Raw genomic sequence first — 18410 nt, 5'->3', positions numbered from 1 at the left:
TCCTCACTGAAATCCTGTGACCTAACATCTGGGCCCTGTCAGGGACCCTGACCAACTACTACAAGGCATACATGGAAAAACAACACAGACCTTTTCACATGCCATCTTCTGCATACAGGGTTGCTTGGGTTTCTTAAGGTGACTGCCTTTTCGCGGCTGGAAATTTTGGAGGTGAATTGAATGCGTGTTGAGGAGGGGGAAGGCCCAGAGGTCTGTTGACATTGAGCACCCCACCCCAGAGAGGACCTTAGAGGGACGCTGTGTCCTCTTCTGCCTTGTGAAGTGTGAGCGGTTGTTTTAATCATGGGTCACCACTGATGAATGGCTTCTTGACTTCACCAAGACCATGTAGCACTCAACAGACAACGTGAGCTGGAGGTGAGTGCCTGGCCTAGACCTCACAAACCACAGTTTGCCCAGCCTGTGCTAAGGGCTTTCTCTTGGAGCCTGGCAGACGCATGAAATGATTTGGGTTGGAATGGAGGGCACAGCTGGCAAAGTAGGGTGAAAGCCCCCCTATCATTAGTCTACTGTGTATTCATCCAGAAATCAAGGAAAGAGCCAAACTGGGAGCTGAAGAGACAAAGCATTGCTATTAAGCTCTGAACTTTTTTGCATTCGTTTCCTCAGCTCACCCTTCTGAAGTGCCACTAAGGAAAGATAGATGAGAAAGAGATGACCAAAGCGGGCTGCATTACAAGCAAACAATATTGAATCCACAAAAGATGCCTTGTTGAATAAGCCAATGATTTACATTTCTGACATTTTATTGTTGGTAGTTTTTTTTTCCTTTTCCTACACAAACATTCCATAGTCATTGTGGAAACTTTATAAACTTTAGATAAGGAAAGAGAAGAAAATGAAAATAGTATACAAGTCCCACCTCAAGAGGTAAATAAGCATAGTCATTTTCTATGCGTCTCTCTCTCTCTATAGATATTTAAAAATTTTTTGCAACAACTTCACTAAGGTGTAATTTTCATACAGTAACATTGGCTGAGTTTAAGGATACACTCCAGTAGGGTTTTGTTATCATTTATAGTTGTGTAACCACCACCACACTCAAGGTATTTCCAGGGGACTAGCAAGCTAGTTCCAGGAACCTGCCTGCTTTGTTATGCATCTGACCTAGGTCTGAAACCAGCCCAACCACATTGGGGGAAACTTTGGGGCCATGGTCTCTTTCCCTTTCTCCTGCTGTCTGTCTGTGTCTGTCTCTCTCATTTCATGAGGGGTGCAGTGGATAAAATGTTGGACTCTCAAGCACGAGGTCCTGAGTTTGATTCCCAGCAGCACATGTATTAGAGTGATGTCTGGTTCTTTTTTAGCTCTCTCTTCCTATCTCTCATATATATATTTAATTCTCTTGGGATAATTTGTAGTCAACCTTCTCTCTCTACTTCTGGCCTCAAATAACCACTTATTCTACTTTGGAACAAAAATGTGGCTGAACTGTACTCAAGTCTGATTTCTTTTTTTTTTTTTTTCCCTCCAGGGTTATTGCTGGGCTCGGTGCCTGCACCAAGTTTGTTGCCAGTTTTTATGAGTTTGTGAATCATAAATGATGTCACTACAAATATTTTTATATAAGTTTGTCTTGGGTTTGTATGTTTGTTTTTTACAAGAACTCAGCTGAGCTCTGGCATATGGTAGTGCTGGGTACTGAACATGCAACCTCAGAGCCTCAGGCCTGAAAGTCTTTTTGCAGAACCACCATGCCTTCTCTCCAGCCCATACGAGTTCTTCTAAGTGTGTATTTTCAGAATTCTAGGGCAAACACTAATGAAAGGGGTTGCCAGGTTGTTTAGTAACTTTATATAGTTTAACTGTGTAAGAAACTGTAAAACCATTTTCCTAAGTTACTATACCATTCTGTGGCACTATAAGTTGTGTATGAGAATTCTATTTGTTCTTGCCAACACTTAGTAGTGTCAGTCTTTCAAAATTTCCCTGCTCAAGAGTGATTTATCATCAGCCTCACACTATAGATGAAACACCAAGCCTCAGAAAAGTTAAGTAACTTATAGAAGGCCTTTTTTTAACTTTTTTTTAATATTTATTTATTCCCTTTTGTTGCCCTTGTTTTTTGTTGTTGTTGTCATTGTAGTTATTGATGTCATCATTGTTGGATAGGACAGAGAGAAATAGAGAGAGGAGGGGAAGACAGAGAAGGGGAGAGAAAGTTAGACACCTGCAGACCTGCTTCACCACTTGCAAAGGACTCCCCTGCAGGTGGGGATCAGGGAGCTGGAACTGGAATCCTTACTCTGGTCCTTGCACTTTGCACCACCTGCGCTTAACCTGCTACGCTACCGCCCAACTCCCTTAGAAGGCCTTTTAACTAGATGTGGAAGCTGAGATGCCAACCTTGGTCCATCTGATAAAGAGAACCAGGCTTTCAAAAGTCCTTTACCAGCTGTGAAATGTTCTCCCTATATTTGGGAAACTGAGGTTCAGAATGAAAGACAGGGGTTTGATGAAGGTTCCCTTTAATCCTAAAAATAAAACCAGCCAGCCACAGGCTCCAGTCTGCTGCTTTGGCCTCAAGACCACATTTCCACCACATTCAGTGGTTTCCAAAGATCTGAGATGGAAGGAACACTGGCAGTTTAGTAATAGGCATAGACTGTGTTTGATCCAACACAACAAGGCTCCGTGGCAGCCATGGACAGAAAGAAATGATCTTTCGACGCCTTTGCCTGGCGGTCATTGGAGGGGTAAAGCTGATGAACTGCTATAGTGTCCTCCTCTGAGTTGTTTGTGTTCTCTTACCAGCTGCAATTCCCAGGTCTTTGCATCCCATCACCAACAAATGCTGCTGTTGTCATGTGCAAGCAACCAAATTAACATGGGTGGAAAAACCCAAGCTTAGTGATTTGGGCACATTAACTTATCTGTCACATAGCCAGTGGTGGAGGTAAATCACCCTGTGTTTGAGGAGCAATCACTCCCCACCCCACTCTGTCTTCCTTTCTGAGACGAGGTTAGAACAGCCAAAGCCAAACTGGTTTTGTGACAGAGCAATTCACAGTTATGTGTCTCACCAACCCCCCCCCCACACACACACGCAAGGAAGAGCATTTTCTTTCGTGTGTTTTGTTCACGCATAGTGCTGTCTGGTAGTCTTTTGAAACCTCTTGTAATAATCATAATCATTCTCCTCTAGCCCATGTCTTTGGAAAATTACTCTGTTATTTATGCTAGAAATGATGGAAAATAAACGAACTCTGAGTTTGATGTGACTTTTCACTTTATGTTGTATCAGTTGTTTTCACCCCTTGGCATCTCTGTTGCGAATTAAAAATTTCCAGACAAGATAGATATCGTCCCCCCACACACACACTCTTTCATTTAGAGAGAGATAGCGCAAGAGAGATACCACAGCACCAGAGGTTTCTCTCATATCGTGGCACCTCCCACATGGGGCAGGGGCTTGAATCCAGGCCATATGCATGGCAAGGCAGGCTTCCTACCCAGTGAACTATCTGCCTGACTTTAAAGGAATAAATTGGAACATAATACTAAATTCATAGGATTAACTGATGCAGGAGGTTAACATTGTCACTAAGGACACATATGGTCCGTTCTCTGTTCTGCCACCTACAGTATAAACTTTCTCAGGCTGGCTTCCTTCATGGTGAAAAACATAGCTACCAAAACTACATGATTTTTTTGTTAAATCTGAGGGGCTGGGTGGTGGCCCACCTGGTTGAAGGCACATGTTACAAATGTGTAAGGCTCTAAGGTCAAACCCCTGGTTCTCACCTGCAAGGGGAAGGCTTCACAAGTGGTAAAGCAGTGCTGCAGGTGTCCCCTCTTGATTTCTGGCTGTCTCTATTTAATAAATAAAATAAATGTAATAATAAAAAAGAAAATTCAAGGCAGGAAAGGCCTGGTATCAAGTAAGCTGGCAATTCAATGACACCATCAATACCCCAAATTTTTCACAAGGCATCTTGATTATATTGGGCTGTCAGAAAAGTCATGATGCACTTTTGCATAGAAAAAATACATCATGGGGGTTTGGGCCATAGTGCAGCGGGTTAAGTGCACACAGCGCCAAACACAAGGACTGGCATAAGGATCCTGGTTCGAACCCCTGGATCCCCACCTGCAGGGGAGTCGCTTCCCAGGCGGTGAAGCAGGTCTGCAGGTGTCTTTCTCTCCCCCTCTCTGTCTTTCCCTCCTCTCTCCATTTCTCTCTGTCCTATTCAACAATGATAACATCAATAACAACAATAATACAACAGGGGCAACAAAGGGGGGGAAATACATCATGATTTTTCTGACAATCCAATATTACCTATAGGCTACCTCTACTGTGGGTTATAAGACAGCTGTGGCTAGCTGGCATGTGGAGTTGACCAGAATCAGATAGGTGAAGCGCTGCCCAAGTTTTAATGAGTGATGCATAGCCACAACACATCGGTTAGAGGTAGAGCAACATGACTGCCTGACAACACATTCTGGATTCCTAAATTTCTGTGGCAGGAAGGAAGATCAGAATGTTGCTCAGCCCCTAAGGAGTATGTATTTTCCAGAGGTGGTCAGTGAAGGAGAACAGAAAAAAATAAATAAATAAAGCACCTTTCAGAGTGGGAAGGCAAGAACTCTAAAGAGCAGTAACAGAGGGCTGCTTCCAGGGAGCCAGCCAGGGACTTAGTCCAGTAATGTTTCCTACACCCAGCAGGATTTTTGCAATTCTAACAACCAGTGATGGTTGTATACCTTTAATTCATCCTTTTTATGAATGAGAGTGTTTATTACAGTGTTTATTCTGCCCTTGTTCAACCCTTTCATATTAGGCATAATGTGGGGGCAGGTTATAACACTTTTTGTTTTTAACTTCATTCGTCTCTGGACCCAGAGGAGTTATATCTGGACATCAGACAGAAACAATCATGAGATATTAAACCTTAACCCCGACGTCATGATTGGCTGAGAGTTTGAGTGTCATTCTTTGTAGGGAGATAAGTGCATTTTTCATGCAAAGAGAGGGAAATGAATATTTATGACCTAGAATGTAGGCTGTAATAAATAACAACAGAATATCATTGCTGCCACTTATTTGCTTCTCTCCCTGCAGGAAAATTATACCTGGTGACCCACCTTATTGTTGTGTCTGCTGCAGGAATGTAGTTCTGTGAGCTATTCGCATAAAAGCAAGGTCACATGATTTGCTTTAGTCGACTAAACGTGTATGAAAGTGAAATAAACCATTTCTGAATAAAAGTTTAAGAACTTTGAATGGCTGAGCCAGATCTTTTATTTTCCTCCACAAGATCAACCATCAAGCTACTATTAGGAAGCCATGTGACAGAGTCACAGATAACACCTGTCACCAGCATGGAACTCAGATAAAATGTATTCTTCCTGAGGGGGCTGGGTGATGGTGTACCCAGTTGAGTGTACATATTATAGCGTGCAACCCCCAGTCCACACCTACATTGATCTCCTTGCCTTTTGTACTTCTAGACTTCAAAACAGGCTCCAAGCTGATCAGTCACTACTTAAAGCAACTCTTTGCATAACCATTATGCTATCTACTCTCCTACTTAAGGCAACACTTAACCATGTCACTTTCCAGCCAAAGGCCATCTTGAGGCTTTCCATTTCTTTTAGGGAAGTGTTCAAATTCTGTATCACATTTTCCATTTAATCTGATCACATTTCTGGTTCCATCTCTTAATAATCCCTTTCTGGCTTCTGCCTTGTTCCTTTCACCTTTTAATCCTTTCTAATCCTTCAAGGTGATAGCTTAAGGGCCACTATCATGAAGAAGAAATGCTGTTCCCATAATGCTGTTTCCTGCACTTTCACTATTGCTCTGCTTATTTATTGTAGTCTGTCTCTCTTTCAGATTACAAGGGTCTGACAGAGATCATGGTTTCTTTCTTATTTTTGTCTGCTTGTTGGCTACCAGGGTTTCACTGGGCCTTCTTGTCTGTACAATTTCAACTTTTTTCTCTTTGTTTTTTCCAGCTAGAAGGTGAAAGACAGAGGAAGAGGAGACACATAAGAGAGAACAAGGGGGTCGGGTGGTAGCACAGTGGGTTAAGCATACGTGGTGCAAAGCGCAAGGACCTGCGTAAGGATCCCAGTTCGGGCCCCCGGCTCCCCACCTGCAGGGGGAGTTACTTCACAAGTGGTGAAGCAGGTCTTCAGGTGTCTGTCTTTCTCTTCCCCTCTCTATCTCCCCTTCTCTCTTGATTTCTCTTTGTCCTAGCCAACAACAACAACATCCGTGGTAACAATAATGATAACACCAAGGGCAACAAAATGGGAAAAAAATGGCTTCCAGGAGCAGTGGATGTAGTGCAGGCACCGAGCCCCAGCAATAACCCTGAAGGGGAAAAGAGAGAGAGAGAGAGAGAACAGCACTGCCTGTGAAACTTCCCCTTTGCATAGTGTTCCCATGTGGAAGCCAGGGGATTGAACCCAAGTCCTCACCCATGGTAAACTGTGTATCTCCTGGCCCTCCTCCTTGTCCTCCTCCTTCTTTATTAAAATGTGGTGCCCAGGAAATGAACCCAGATACTCACTCATGTGTGATACCATTAAGTGGCCTCCCTGGCCACTGTCTATTCTTCATTTTCTTGAAAGAGATGATGAGAGATAGAGATGGACACACAGAGACAACTCGATTTAACGTACATGGAGCTCCTATGTGGTACTGGGTCTCAAAGCCAGGCCCTCACACAAGGTGAGGTGTGTGCTTAACTGGGTGAGATATCTCTGGGCTTCAGACTTCTTTCTTTCTTTCTTTTTTCCTTTCTTTCTTTCACCTCTAGGGTTATTGTTGGGGCTCGGTGCCTGCACTGCACTGTGAATCCACTGCTCCTGGAGGCCATTTTCTCCCCATTTTTGTTGCCCTTGTGGTTGTATTTATTATTATTGTTGTCATTGATGTTGTTGTTGGATAGGACAGAAAGAAATCAAGAGAGGAGGAGAAGACGGGGGTGGGAGGAAGAAAGACAGACACCTGCAGACTTGCTTCACTGCTTGTGAAGCGGCAACCCTGCAGGTGGGGAGCCGGGAGCTCAAACCCAGATCCTTACGCTGGTGTGTGCGCTTTACACCATGTGCACTTAACCCGCTGCACTACCTCCCGGCTCACAGACTCTTTCTAAGTGTGCATCCCCTACCACCTGGCATGGACCATGGCCACAATTACACAAGACTTAGTCATAGAATCGAAAGTTTTTATGTCATAGAAGCTACCGGTGATAGACACCAAATACATACATGAGAATATCTAAGGAGGGTAGCTCTAGAGAGAAAACAGTAGAAATAAGCAGGGTTGTCATAACTAAGATGTAGAGATGGCAGCCAGGGAAAAAGCTCAATGGGTTGAGCTCAGAACTTGCAAGTATGAGGCCGTAGGTTCAATTCCCAGCCCCATATACATCAGAGCAGTGCTCTGGTCTCTCTCTCTCTCTCTATCTCTCTCTCTCTCTCCCTCCCTTATGAAATAAGTAAATAAAATAAACAAACAAGCAAAAAAGAAGTGATGAAAGAAAGCCAGGGAGTGTGCATGGGGGAGAATGAGACTCGAGTGCTAGAGAAGTAGGAAGAATGTCAAAAAAGAATGCTGTCATAATTCAAAAGAAGAGAGAGCATCAAGAAATTGGAGGTACCTCAGCCTTTCTGGAAGACTATATGAACAACCAAAATATATTTTGGAGGACTATATTCAAACAAATTAAAATGGAACTACCTTATGATCCAGCAATACCACTCTTGGGCATTTATCCAACGGACACCGAAACACCAATCAAAGGGACAGATGAACCTCTATGTTCATAGCTGCATTATTCACAACAGCCAGGGAACTGAAGCAGCCTAAGGATGCCCATCCACAGATGACTGACTAAAGCAGCTATGGAATATACATTCCATGGAATACTATTCTGCAATCAAAAAGGCAATATTGTTTCCTTTGGGACAAAGTGGATGGCACTGGAGATGATTGTGCTTAGTGCAATTCAGTAAAGAGATGAAAGACAACTGCCAGATGGTTTCACTCAGATGTGGAACCTAGAGAGCTGATTTACATGAACTGGCCACAAACAAACAAACAAACAAAACAGAAGCAAGCAAGACTTACGAGAACTCTGGTGCTTATCTTTGGGAGGTGGTAGGGTGGGGTACAGAACTTTGGTGGTGGATGTGGTGTGGAATTTATACAGTGTGATCTTACACTCTTGCAACCTATTAATAACAAAGAAAAATTATTAAAAAAAAAAAAAAAGAAATTGGGGAGTTGGGCGGTAGCGTGGCAGGTTAAGTGCACATGGCGTGAAGCGGCATGGTCTGTTTTAAGGATTCTGGTTCGAGCCCCCGGCTCCCCAACTGCAGGGAAGTCACTTCACAGGCGGTGAAGCAGGTCTGCAGGTGTCTGTCTTTCTCTCCCCCTCTCTGTCTTCCCCTCCTCTCTCCATTTTTCTCTGTCCTATCCAACAACAATGACATCAATAATAACTACAACAATAAAAAAAAAACCAAGGCAACAAAAAGAATAAATAAATAAATAAATAAATTTTTAAAAAATTAAAAAAAGAAAAGAAATTGGAGGTACCCAAAAGGGTTAAATACAACAAAGAAGGCTGAATATGGTCTTAAAAGTTCCATTTAACCTGGCTGTAGAATACGAAAGATATTGGAAGTCGGGTGGTAGTGCAGCAGGTTAAGCGCACATGGTGCTAAGCGCAAGGACCGACATAAGGATCCCAGTTTGAGCCCCCGGCTCCCCACCTACAGGGGAGTCGCTTCACAGGCAGTGAAGCAGGTCTACAGGTGTCTGTCTTTCTCTCCCCCTCTCTGTCTTCTCCTCCTCTGTCCATTTCTCTCTGTCCTATCCAACAACAACATCAATCATAACTACAACAATAAAACAACAAGGGCAACAAAAGGGAATAAATAATAAATAATAAATATTTTTTTTAAAAAAAGAAAGATAATATTTAAGAACAGTTGGGTTCATGCTTTGGGAAAGTAATATATCAGTATTTAGGAAGGTATTCTTTCTCCTTTATGGATCCCTTTCATAAGTTCCTCTATTATCTGGCCCAGTAAAGATTTATTAAACATTTGTCCAAGGCCAGATTATATGTATAAAGCCCCAAGGAGACATGAGAAACAGAACAAGATCCACTTGGGACTCTGGGATTTACCACTCTTTCCTTCAAGAGAAGATTACAAAGCACTGACTCGTGTCCTAGCAAAGTCAGGTCTTAGCATTTTATTAGAGTTGGTACTAACTGGCTTTCTAAATATGTTCAATAAAACAAGAGCTATTGTGCAAGTCCAGAGGTCAGTAGGACTTTATTATCTTGTTCTGAGTTGGCAGAAGGCAAAAGGGAAAGTATAGTGGCACACTATTGCATCATTTTTGTCTGTTCACATGTTAGTCACAGATGAAATTCTGTGTTTTTCCACAAAAACTAGTTCAGTTTGCACGAAACCAGAAAACTGATAAGGCAGTCCAATCGAGAGAGCATTTGTTTAGAAAATTATCTGGACTTGGTCCTACTTTATTCACTCTGTAGACCCCTTTGACTTTGAACAATTATATCACACACTAAACTATTGCTCTATCAACTTTTCCCCCGTGTTCTAACTATAGTAAAACAGGTGGACTAGTGTTCATGGGAATCTGGATAGAGATGGGATGGAAACACTTTTTCTAATAAGAATATGATCTTGGGGGTCGGGCGGTGGCGCAGTGGGTTAAGCGCATGTGGCGCAAAGCGCAGGGACCGGCGTAAGGATCCCGGTTCGAGTCCCCGGCTCCCCACCTGCAGGGGAGTCGCTTCACAGGCGGTGAAGCAGGTCTGCAGGTGTCTATCTTTCTCTCCCCTTCTCTGTCTTCCCCTCCTCTCTCCATTTCTCTCTGTCCTATCCAACAACGAATTGCATCAACAAGGGCAATAATAATAATCACAACGACAACGAAACTACAAGGGCAACAAAAGGGGGAAAAAAAATGGCCTCCAGGAGCGGTGGATTCATGGTGCAGGCACCAAGCCCAGCAATAACCCTGGAGGAGGAAAAAAAAAAAAAAAGAATATGATCTTACTGGACTTTCATTTAATATAGGGAACATCTTTCTTGTACAACAGGCAGTTTCAGAAAAAAAATTAAAAATGGCATACTATCTTTAATGTCATAGAAAATGAGGTTATTTAACAACCCAGTCCTTCCTACATTTAAAAAATAAAACCAGGCATTCTTTGAAATAATGATTATATAGTCTAATGAATTATCATTTCCTAGTTTATAATTAGAATTTTTGAAATGAACTTAAAAAAAAAGATACAAAGTTGGGGATGTTAAGTGGTGCAGCTCTCTGCCTACAACATCAATTAAACTTTAGCTTTTGGGGTCTGTCTTGACATGAAACCAGAAAAACAAGCTCCAAGGAGCTAAAGCCTGAGAGAAATGTCCTCAAGGGACATTGAGCTCAAGCCTGGACTTTTCCAGTGCTTCCAACTGAAGTCCCTATAGACCTGGGGTGGGGACGAGTGGATTCTTTTCCACTGAGGAGGGCAGACATAATATAGTATGTTTTCTGGGTATTGACAGTGAGCCAGGCTCTTCCCCTAACTCTTGATGTGATTAGTGAATTCCTGACTCAATCTTCCCAACAACCCATAATTAGGATTACCATCTCCATATCCCAGATAAGCAATCAAGTTAGAAGGGGTTAATAACAATTTGTCCAATGTCACAGTCCAGAAAGTGGTGCTTTTATCTAGCTGGTAGTCACAGGGGGTAAGTAACATACCATAACTTTGTTCAAATGATCAGAAATTGTGCACCTTTGAGACAGCACGGCAGGACCTGTCTGTTGAAGCTGGTGACTTTTAAACACCTTTTGAGAGAAGGAATTTCTCCGTAGGAAAGGGCGTGTGAGTCAATGGTAAGTCTTCAGTGTGCCTGACGGTGGGGAGGTCGGCGGTCAATTTCTAGCTGATCTGAGCGAAAAATATGCCCTTTGTCAGAGTCCCAAAGCCCGCCAAGCCCAGGTAGCAGAGCCAGTCACCGCAGCCAGCCACGTGGCTCAACCTTGGAGGCGGGGCACTAGTGGGCGTGGCTGGGCGTGAGTAGGGTCGGCCGGGAGGGAAAGCGCATGCGCGAGTGGAGGGCTGGGGCGGGGTGGCGTCAGCGCTCGAGTGAAAGCCAGGCGACTTAAAGGCCGCTCTGCTCCCGTCTAGGCGGGCCAGTTCGCTCAGTGCGCAGGCGCAGAGGTCTCTCCTCGCCAGTCGGCGCCGCGTGCGGGCCAGTGGCGCTGTGGCAGCGGCGGTGAGCGGTCAGGTCTCCTGCACCATGAGCGGCTTCAGCAGCGAGGAGCGCGCCGCGCCCTTCACCCTCGAGTACCGAGTCTTCCTCAGTGAGTGTCTGTCGTCCGTGGTCCCCACCCCGCGCTACCGCCCATTCATTCTCGGCCTCGGCCCGCTGCCAGCCCCGCGGTCCGCGCTCTGCCGCATGTCCCGGCCCAGGCCGGCACGGGCGGGGCGGGTCACCGGGCCCGGGTGGCCGGGCGCTCCCGTGTCACACGGGCTCCTGCTTCTCTTCCTCCCGCTCGGAAAGACCCGCACCTGGGCCGGGCCGGGCCTGGCTTTGCAGGTGTCCGGTTTAGGCAGTGCCTGCACTCAAAGGAAACCATTGAGTCATCCGATAAAAGGTGCCTGGAGGTAAACTAATCTCGGTTAAGAGGATTACTTACTCTGTTTGGAGAAGCAGAGGGAAGGGAGTCTGGGTGGTGGTGATTGTGACACCCCAAAACACCTTAATTCCTCCGCGCTAACTCAGATTGGGGGCACCTGGGTTCCCAGCCCACCCCGCCTTCTGCAGATGGGGAAACTGAGGCCTAGGTCAGGGTGGACGGAGAAGGACGGGACCCAGCCCCCGGGGGTGTGGGCAGCGCTCCTGCCTCTTTCGCCTGGAGTTTCCCGGCTGCGTGGATGCTGGGACCGCGCCTTAGGAAACAGAAAGCCATTCCCCACGAGTCAGATGACGGCCATATGGGAAGCCCGAGTAGAAGGAGCCAGGTTTTTGCCTCTTTGCAAACAGTGGCTTTTCAGGGGGTACCCGCCCCCTAGTGCGCTCGCTGAGCTGCATTAGCACCTGGAAGGCTGCAGCTGGCTGGGGCGCTGCGCTGCCCAGTGTGCACCACCCTTAACGTTGTAAGTGGAGGGAAGCTAGCTCTACTTTCTCTTTCTCTCTCTCTCTTAAAAACTTTATTGGGGCTAGGTGGTGACACACCTGGTTAAGTACACTCATTACAGTGAGCAAGGATCCAGGTTAGAGCTCCTGACTCCCCCCCCACCTGCAAGGGGGTCGCTTCACATGCGGTGAAGCAGGGCTGCAGGTGTTTTTCTGTCTCCCTCTCTATCTTCCTCTCAGTTTCTCGCTGTCCTCTCCAATAATAAAGAAAAAATTTTTAAAAATAAAAAAAATATTTAATTTGATAGGACAGAGAGAAATTTAGAGGGAATGGGGCGGGGGGTGGGGCGGGAAACACCTGCTGCACTGTTTTCCCCTTGCAGGTGGGGACCAGAGGCTCGAACCTGGGTTCCTGTGCACTGTGATGTGTGCACTTAACCAGGTGCACCACTGCCTGGCCCCTCTGCTTTCTCTTTATCCTCTACTTCTACTCCCACCCCAAGTTACTAGGAGTAGATCACTAAGGAGAGAACAGTGCCTTCATGGAGGTCGGGCCCCCAGTTAAGCACACCACTCCCCATTTGCAGGGCGTCTACTTCACAAATGGTGAAGCAGGTCTGTGGGTGTCTTATCTTTCTATCTTTCCTACCTGTTTCTCTCTGTCCTATCTTAGATAAATAAATAAATAAGGCCACAGGGAGCTGAGGATTCCTAGTGCTAGCACCAAGCCCCTGTGATAACCCTGGAAGCAATAATGATAATAAAAAAAGGAGAACAGTACCTTCCTTAGAAAAGGCACCCCCAAAGGCCCTTTTAACTTCTTTGCAGAGTATTTCCAAAGGAAATGGGCAGATGCAGGGATTACTTGCCTACTCCTGTGTGCATGATAGGGAAGGAGGTCATGGGGAGAAGGGAATGGGAATCCTGAAAGAATAAACAAACCTCTTAGCTTAAGGTAGCCTAGTTTGGAAAGAAAATGAAAGTGAACTCTGAAGCTTACACATTGAGTTGAAGATTAGACTTCTGTATAAAATCCAGGAAGGGTGGGACTCCCCATTTTATTTAATCTCAGAATTGCACAGCAAGGGCAGAGCAGGAACTTTTGATGAATAAATCATGGAACTATTTTTCTGGAGTTAACTAATGGGTTTAGAAGACCAAAGCCACTCCTTGACTTTGGCATTGGCTGGAAATATTGGAATTTAAAGGAATGCCAATAATTAGAACCAACTATATCATTGTAAGTTATAGAATCCTTCCTTTTTTTCCTCTTCTTTCTCTTATGTATTGTTACATTTTCCCAGTCTTTTTAAGGTGATAGTAAATTGGAGTAGAAAAATCACAGTTGAACTTAAGGGACCATTATGGGATTGAGACTTTTATTTGTGTATTATTTTATTATGTATATATTTTATTTATTTATGTCTTATTTTATTCTGAGGGAAACAGACACCAGAACACTGTTCTGCCGATCATGATTTTTTTTTTGCCTTTCTTTTTTTTTAAATTTTATTTATTTATTTTCCCTTTTTGTTGCCCTTGTTGTCTTATTGTTGTTGTAGTTATTATTGTTATTGATGCCGTTGTTGTTAGATAGGACAGAGAGAAATGGAGAGAGGAGGGGAAGAGAGAAAGATAGACACCTGCAGACCTGCTTCACTGTCTGTGGAGCAACTCCCCTTTCAGGTGGGGAGCCGGGGACTCGAACTGGGATCCTTATTCCGGTCCTTGCGCTTTGCGCCACATGCGCTTAACCCGCTGCGCTACCGCCCGACTCCCTGCCTTTCTTATTTATGTGATTTCAGCTTAACCCAAGGCCTGACGCATTGTATGTGCTCTACCGCTGAGTGCCCTTCCTGCCTCCTCACTTCGGTTTTTATGGGAAGGGACTCAATACTCATTAGATTTTCTAAAGAATAGTAAGAACATTTTTGAAGTTTCTTTTTGGCTGCGGTAGTTAGGATTCTAGAATGTAAAAATTGCCTGTGAAAGTGTTACAAACTTGATTATCCTTAAGAAAAGTCCTTACCCAGTATTTTTAGCCCACCTGAAGGTTAGCTATCAAGCTCCAGGAAAAATTGCCAGCGTCTCGGGCCCCTAGGAACGTACATACCTGAAGTAGATTTCCTAACTTCTATCTACACTAAAATTCCTATCCTCATTTGCTCAATTCCTACTTTTTGGTTCCTGTTTATTAAACATTTTGTCCTGCTTTAGATCTTACCGCATTTCAGCCAACAAGTTGTGGACTTTTTTTTTCTTTGCAGAGTATTTCCAAAGGGAATGGGCAGGTGCAGGGATTACTTGCCTACTCCTGTGTGAATGGCAGGAAAGGAGGTGATGAGGAGAAGGGAATGGGAATCCTAAAAGAATAAACAAACCTTAGTTTAAGGCAGCCATCCCCCCTTCCCTTCCCGGACTCTGGGCAGATGACCTCACCAATGGGTGTCTTGGAACCTTGCTTCTCCAGAGCCCTACCCCACTAGGGAAAGACAGAAACAAGCTAGGAGTATGGATCAACTTGCTAACACCCATGCCCAGTGGAGAAGCAACTACAGAAGCCAGACCTTGCACCTTCTGCACCCCATAAAGAATTTTTGTCCATACTCTGACCAGAGGGCTCTAAAACCAATTCCATCAGGACCTGGAGAGAAGAGGGAGAGGGAGAGAATATCTCTCAAAGCTAATAAATTAGAAACCTATTACCTTGACATTAGTAAATGTAGAGTTATCTACAAAGTAAAAAAGAAAGAATATAAATACTGTATATGTTAAGTAGAGCCCAAACATAATAGAAACATATGTAGGGTTTGAAATTTAAAGGAGAAAAAAAAGTTATGAAATTATGTTTTCTTATAAAATTACTTGGGGAGATAGTTTATAATTCAGCAGATCGGTCCCCACTCCAGACTTTTAAGTGATTTAAGATCATCCAAAGCAGTCTTTTGTAGACCAGGTTCTGCAAGGCTCTAGGGGCAGGCACCAAGGTATGTTAGGCAGACCCTGCCACATAGTAGAGGTTAGTACTTACTAAAGAATTCATAGGATGAAACCCATACCCAGTCTTGGAAGAAGGTTGGGAAAGAAAACATAAATAAGGGGGTTGGGCAGTAGCACAACTGGTTAAGCGCATGTGCCGCTAAGCTCAAGTACCGACATGAGGATTCCGATTCGAGGCCCCGATCCCCACCTGCAGGGGAGTCGCCTCACAAGCGGTGAAGCAGGTCTGCAGGTATCTTTCTCTCCCCCCCTCTGTCTTCCCCTTCTCTCTCCATTTCTCTCCTATCCAACAATGAACATCAACAACAACAATAACCACAGCAATGCTACAACAACAAGGGCAACAAAAGGGGGGGAATGGCCTCCAGGAGCCCTGATTCATGGTGCAGGCACCGAGCTCCAGCAATAACCCTGGAGGCAAAAAAAAACAAAAAACATAAATAATTGGTTTTCCTGGTATGGGGATAGAATCTTGGTATAAAAATCTTGCCTACTTCATCCTTTTGGGGAGTAGTATTAATGTGTGTGAGCAGAAGTCATATGGGAAATCTCTATCAGTTTAATTTTATTGGAAGCCTAAAATAACTCTAATAGGTCATGATTCTTTCTTCCTTCCTTTCTTTTTTATTGCTTCCAGGGTTATCACTGGGGCTCGGTGCCAGCACTACAAATCCATTGCTCCTGGTGGCTATTTTTCCCATTTTGTTGTCCTTGTTGTGGTTGTTATTGTTATTATAGCTATTGTTGAACAGGACAAAGATAAATCAAGAGAAGAGGGGAAGACGGGGAGAGAAAGATGGACACCTGCAGACCTGCTTCAGCACTTGTGAAGTGATGCTCCTGGGGAGCTGGGGGCTTGAACCTTGAACTCGGGTCCTGACATTTCACACCATGTGCACTTAAGCTGCCGCACTACCACCCAGCCCCCGATTATTTCCTTTAATGTGCCTTGGGGTCTGTGAGATAGCCCACCGTGGTTTGTGTACCTGGCTTTCATGTCTGAGGCTTTAACAGATCCCAGGTACAATCCCTAACACCACCATATACCAGGGCTTTGTGGTTGTCTGCTGTCTCTCTTGATCACACTTCCTCTCTCTCTTGCTCTCATAAACATAAAATATATAAAATATCATTTTCAAAGTGTATTGCATATATCTGGAAATTAACCCAAAAAGTAATGTGTTCTAATTTATTTTGCAGAAAATGAAAAAGGAGAATATATATCCCCATTTCACGATATTCCAATTTATGCAGATAAGGTAAGGCCTTTTCTTTTTTCTTTGATAAAGACAAAGAAGCAGAGGGATAGAGTAAAAGAGACCACAGCACTGAAACTTCTTTCATGGGTGCTGGGCCCAAATCTGGGTCACATGCCTGGCAAAGCAGCATACTATACAAGTGAACTATTTCACTGGCCTCGTCCTAACATTTGAACATACTGTCTTAGATCAGTTAATTCACATACGGACTTACCCTGTGCTTAAAATGTCTCAATGTGCTATGAGTTAAAGCTGCATTAACTAAATAAAAAGTTAGCCTTAAATCAAGATCACTTGTCTAGAGAAGCTATTATTATAGATTGTATAACAAGTGGAAGAACAGAAGTAAATGGTTTAAATCTGCATTGGTTCTCTCTCTCTGTCTCTCTCTTTCTCTCTCTCTGTCTCTCTCTCTCACACACACACACACAGCCTCACTGGTCTTTCCTATATGAGGTCTCCTCTGTATATACATTTGGTACTTTATTAGTGGTTTTAAAATTAGCCAGAGGTGTGAGAGAGGTAGCATAATGGTTATTTAAAAGACTCATGCCTGAGACACCAAAGTCCCATGTTCAGTCTCCGCGCCACCATAAGCCAGAGATGAGCAGTACTCTGGCAAAACAAACAAAATTAGCCAGCTCAAAAATGGGGTATGGTATGTTAATTAAGCTCTAAAAATAAACTTGATTATTCAGTGAACATAGGACTTTACTGAATTTTGGTAGGCAAGGTCTGCAAAGTTAATGTTAACTCCACAGACTTTTTAAGAGACACCTACTCCTATATATTTCATTTCAGTGAGCTGACAAAACTTTCACACAGATAGGTCTACCAGAACTGATAGGAGTCTCTACTAAGAAAAATGCCCAGTTATATATTCCAAAATATTTTTGATTTCTTGGAGAATAGATTTGTAATGACTCTTTGCTTTTATTTACATTTTTCCCTTTTTTATATTTTCTAATATTTTTACAAAGAGCATACATTTCTTGTACAAACTTAAATAGACATGTTGATTTAAGAACTACTACTTGTGGTTCTTAAAGTAGAAGTCAGTACTATACTAAGAAACAGATGCAGAGATGAAGGTCTTGTTCTTTCTTATACCTAAGATTTTAACTTTTCATCCAGTCAGAAAGCTTTACTCACAGTGAGTGCAAATCTTAACTGAAACTTAGGGTTATTGATCTTCCTTAGCTAGAAGTTGACACATAATTTACCTGTCAACGTCACATTCCAGTAATTCTAAAAACCAAAGTAAAGATGAAATTTTAACCTGTGTGCAATGAGTATTAATATTTTTCTGAGCTTGGCTATTAGAAATAGTCAAATTCACTGTATACGTAGTAAGAATTTTGCCAAAGTTCTGTGCTGACACTCAGATATTGGCAGATGAACTAATCTGTATTGCTTCTGAGGAGCTACTTGAGTTGGGCTCCAACTAGAGATAAACAAACAGCCCAAGACCAGTTAGATGCCAGTTACAGAGCTCCTTCATTATCATCATTATCATCATGCTCCTGTGGGATTCTTGAAGTTCTACTTATTCAGAAACTAATTTGATACGCCTGATATTCTAGAAGTTGATGCAAACTGCAGGATCCTTCTTTATCTGTTGTCTAATTAATATGTATGTAGAAGTATTTTGCCATAATATCTGACTATTTTAAATAAAGATGGAGTATAAAGTGGAGACTATACATTTATTGATGATATGTTGGTATATAGATAAGCAAAGCCAAGAAAATCTTTCCTTGACATGCATCTTTTTCTTTATTCATGCATATCTCTTAATTGGCTTCAACTGCCTTAACAAAATGCAATAGACTAGGTAGCTTAAAGACAGCAGCAATGTGTCATTGATAGTCTGAATGTCTTCCTACCTGCAAGAGGGGGAGCTTCCTGAGTGGTGAAGAAGTGCTACAGTTATCTCTCTCTCCTCTCGATTTCTGTCTATTCAATTAAAAATAAAAGAAAAAA

At 43.4% G+C, this 18410-nt stretch overlaps 2 protein-coding genes across 2 annotated transcripts in view; both read left to right on the top strand.

Moving 5' to 3' along the window:
* SAR1A (secretion associated Ras related GTPase 1A) overlaps window positions 1-18410 on the top strand; it is a 140902-nt gene that overhangs the window by 58366 nt on the left and 64126 nt on the right. The window lies entirely within an intron of this gene.
* Window positions 11155-18410, top strand: part of PPA1 (inorganic pyrophosphatase 1) — a 33621-nt gene continuing 26365 nt past the window's right edge. The window contains exons 1-2 of the mRNA XM_007524145.3: window positions 11155-11392; window positions 16369-16427. Coding sequence (XP_007524207.1) covers window positions 11329-11392; window positions 16369-16427 — 123 coding nt within the window. The 5' untranslated portion in view covers window positions 11155-11328. The remainder of the gene's footprint in view (window positions 11393-16368; window positions 16428-18410) is intronic.

The sequence above is a fragment of the Erinaceus europaeus genome, chromosome 1 (genome assembly GCF_950295315.1).
Source record: "Erinaceus europaeus chromosome 1, mEriEur2.1, whole genome shotgun sequence".
In the NCBI taxonomy this organism is placed as follows: domain Eukaryota; kingdom Metazoa; phylum Chordata; class Mammalia; order Eulipotyphla; family Erinaceidae; genus Erinaceus; species Erinaceus europaeus.
Note: the sequence above shows the minus strand (reverse complement) of the source record. Positions and strands in the feature narration are given on the sequence as shown.